Source organism: Trypanosoma equiperdum, assembly GCF_001457755.1.
Source record: "Trypanosoma equiperdum strain OVI genome assembly, contig: ctg_1563, whole genome shotgun sequence".
Taxonomy (NCBI): Eukaryota; Euglenozoa; class Kinetoplastea; order Trypanosomatida; family Trypanosomatidae; genus Trypanosoma; species Trypanosoma equiperdum.
In genome coordinates this window covers 1,256-5,184 of record NW_027123575.1, presented here as the reverse complement: position 1 = coordinate 5,184, position 3,929 = coordinate 1,256, and the positions used below count along the sequence as shown (strand labels likewise).

The 3,929-nt window shown below is 48.7% G+C and overlaps 1 protein-coding gene across 1 annotated transcript; it reads left to right on the top strand.

The window, feature by feature from the left end:
* Positions 1–924: 924 nt before the first annotated feature.
* Positions 925–3,711, top strand: TEOVI_000707600 (DNA repair and recombination helicase protein PIF5; the record flags this gene model as incomplete). Its single annotated transcript, XM_067222142.1, has 1 exon — positions 925–3,711. One exon carries the CDS (start codon positions 925–927, stop codon positions 3,709–3,711), a length of 2,787 nt encoding a protein of 928 aa, XP_067078243.1.
* Between the last annotated feature and the right edge of the window lie 218 nt (positions 3,712–3,929).

The following is a 3,929-nucleotide window of genomic DNA, read 5'->3' as shown; positions in this document are numbered from 1 at the left end:
TTTTTTTTTTTCGTCTGTTTTGTTTTCTCTTTACCTCTCTCTCTGCTTCTTTAATTTAACGGCGTTTGATTCCGTTTTGTATGTGGCCTCTGTCTTGCCGCGTACCGGATCCTCTTCCTCTAATTCCCCATTATTCTTTTTCCCCCTTATTCGGCTTCTGCAACCCCAGTCTGGTTTCTTCTTTTTCGTTCCCCTATGTTTCTTGTTTTTTTTTCCCCCTTTTGTATAGCTTTCTTTTTTTTCTTTTCTTCGACGCTCCCATCAGCTTTCGGTCATTCATTTCTTTCTCTCGGCTCCTTTTTTCTTTTTTTTTCGTGTGTGTGTTTCTCTGTGCATGTGCGTTGCAATGATTTCAGTTTGTGACGCCACCGGCTCGTCATTGCATCACCGCATCCATTCCTCCTTTCCTCAATAAAACCAAAAAAGAAAAAAAGAATGGGGAGCGCAGAAAAGAACTGAAGAGAGGACGTGAGCTGGTGGAGAAATGGAACATGGGAATGATTGAAGATAACGGTGGGTGAAGTATAACTACAAATATTATGATTTGATACTTACTTCTGTAATGTTGAACCTTTCTGCACCTGCACGGCTCATCTCTCTCTTGGTATGTGTGCACTTTTCAACGGTAATTTCTCTTTTTCTTTTTCTTTTACTTTTTTGCACTAACCAAAGGAACAACAATAAGCAGTGATAACGCAGTAACACGTCACACAAAGGCAGCCTGATCATAACCGCTACGCGTAGGTAGGGCGCAAAACTGTTGACACTTTTCCCCTTTTTACTCGTTGGTCCTTCCACCGATCTCACGCATTGTTTCCGTTGGTGGGGTTGTCGTTGTTTTCTTTTTTAAAAAAAATAATAATAATTTTAGGCTACTTCTGAATCAACTATTTGAATTTTTGTTGTTTTTAAATAAACACGCAAATGCTCTCCCGTCTAAGCGCCGTATGGCGTCCCTCACGTGTGGCACTGCGGATTCAACGCGTTGACTTCACCACATGCGGCAATCGCCTCAACCGCAGCACTCAACCAAATGAACCGCCGCTGGTGAGTGGCATTGCGGCCCGCTCCCGCACTGCAAAGGCGGAACCGGTGGAGAAACGCGGGCGAGCGGCCATTAAAATCGACTCCCCACCACCGCCACTTGAGCCGCCGCGGATTTCTGAGGAACACATGACGAGGCGACGGAAAGTCGGAGGTGGAAAAACAAAAGCTGCTGCCGTAACCAAATCGAAGCAGCGGCGAAGTGGTCGAACCGTGGGAGCGAGTGCGTTTAACACTGCAAGAAGAGCCAATGGTATAGAAGGAAGTGCTCCGGGGAAAGGAGGTGCTTCTGACGTTGCCATAGATGATGATGACGATGAGAAACTTGTGGATGAGGAAAGTAAGCAACTGATGCAGCTGTTGAAGGAGGAAGCTCTGCGGCGCGAGGAGGAGAAAAAGAAGCGCCTCCGAGCAAAAGCAGCCGCTGAACCTACTGAAGTAACGGATGATAAAGAATATCTCTCGAAGTTAGGGGTTGCTGAACGCACACAACCGGTGGGTACTGAGGCGAAGATATCGGCTCAGGGAAAAGCAGAGGGGGCTAGCGAGGGACAAACCCACTTCAGTGATGCTGACGCTGATAGCCAACTTCCCATTTTAACATCACTCAGTCCAGAGCAACAGCGCGCACTAAGGCTTGCATTAAAGGGGCGCAACTTATTCATAACGGGTGGGGCAGGCTCTGGAAAGTCACTTCTCATCCGCGAGATCGTTTACCAACTTCGGCACAACAAACGCCGCTGCGTATATGTGACGGCAACTACTGGAGTAGCCGCTCTCAATGTTCGCGGCTCAACTGTGAATAGTTTTGCCGGCGTGAAGTTTGGAGATGGGGATGCGCGTCAGTTATTAAAGTGGGTTCGCCGCAGTAGGCGTGCGGCTGGTCGATGGCGTTACTGCCAAACACTCATCATCGACGAGATTTCAATGATGGATCCCCTGCTACTTGATAAGTTAGATGTGATTGCACGCGCTATACGCCGTCGTAATGAACCATTCGGTGGTATTCAGGTAATTCTATGTGGGGACTTCCTGCAGTTACCGCCTATTCCACCGCGCAATAAGCCACAACAAAAGACGGAGGAAAATGCCGAAGCGCAAGAAGGTGGTGATCCAACTGATGGGACACCGGCGCCGTCCAAACTACAGTACTGCTTTGAGACGAGTACATGGACCTCGTTGAATCTAATAACCGTCATTCTTCATAAGAAATTCAGGCAGCACGATGATTTGGCGTTTCAGCAGGTCCTTGACGAGCTTCGAGTCGGATCACTGTCACCTGAGTCATACGAACTATTGTTATCTCGTACTGTTGCTTCGAAATCCAGCGCGAAGTCACGCAAAAAGAAGGATGAGGATGCCGGAAATGATGGTGTGCTACCACTTACCGACGCAGAGACAACGCCAGCAGCGGCAGAGAAAGATCGGCACGTGCGACTCTGCGCAACAAACAAGGAGGTGGAAATGCGTAATGCAAAGTATTTTGCCGCGCTCGAACCCAAGGGCCTTCCAATTTATCCATCACCAAACGACGGTTCCTCACAACAGACTGGCAGCAGTAATGGTGCTAATTCTGTGACGGAGGAAGACACAATGCGTCCCCTTCAAGTGTACCGAGCTTATGATGCCTACAGCACTCATGAAACTGAACCTGAAACGACTGAAGAGACAACTACAGGTACACAACCATCGCAACCTTGGGTACGGTTTGAGGACAGCACACTTCCAACAGATCTTGCACTAAAGGTTGGTACGCGAGTGATGGTACTTCAGAACATTTCGCTTCGACTTGGTCTAGTCAATGGGTCCGTTGGTGAGGTGGTCGGTTTTCTCCATCCGCTTGAGCTTGTTGAACTTGTTCTTCGGGCTCCGCGTGAACGCCATTTCCCCTCGGCCCGTGGACAAGAATTGTTGGAGCGCGCAGGGTTGCCTACATTACAAGATGCGTTCCGCTGTGTCGACACCGCCCTTGGTCAGTCTCTTTTCTATTACCTGCGTGAGCGTGGTATTCGCCGCCCTGAAGACGCAAGTTATGGCTGCGTATATGGAAACACACATTGCCGAGACATCTTGCGTCTTGTTGGTCTTGGCAAAACTGAGTCTGCGAATGCCGTGCATCCCCTAGAGATGTATTTGGGAGGCATTGCACCGCAACACGTTCGTCTCACGCGCTTACCTATTGTTAGGTTGGACCTACGGGAGGGAAACCACACATCCTCCGACAGTGGTGCGGTTGAAGATGGCGGGTTCGCAAATGGTAGTAAACGTCTCCCAAAGCATGTCTACGCCTTCATATCACCCAGTTCGCATCAGTGGTACATGGGGGATCAACCCGTTGCCACGCGTACACAACTTCCCCTGCGCCAAGCATGGGCAATGACGGTTCACAAGGCGCAAGGTTTGACAATTTCGCACGTGGAAGTGGCAATCCATCGCTTCTTTTCTCCTGGTCAGGCGTATGTGGCTCTTAGTCGTAGCACACGGCTGGATAATATCCGATTGTTGGACTTCAACAATGCCTCCGTCCATGCGTGTCCAAGAGCGAAGGAGTTTTACACGGTTCTAGAAGAGGAGGAACTGGATAATGAGATTGAGGATGATGGAACAGAGGGTGATGAAGAGGCACTAGAGGGTGATGGGGAGTATGAAGGGGAAGTGGAAGAATAACCGAGAGCGATGAGCGAAAAAGACGATATGACTCATTCCTTTAGAGAGTTCTATTTTATCTGCACGAAACGCAAATAGAGGTACTTTAAAGTCCGTTTAGAATCTCCCGTTATCAGTGACTGCTGGCTCTTGCCGCCTCTCCCTCTTGGTTTATCCCTCCCACTCACGCTCATATTTACTAGCATAGAGATACATATACATACGTATATGTAGTGACA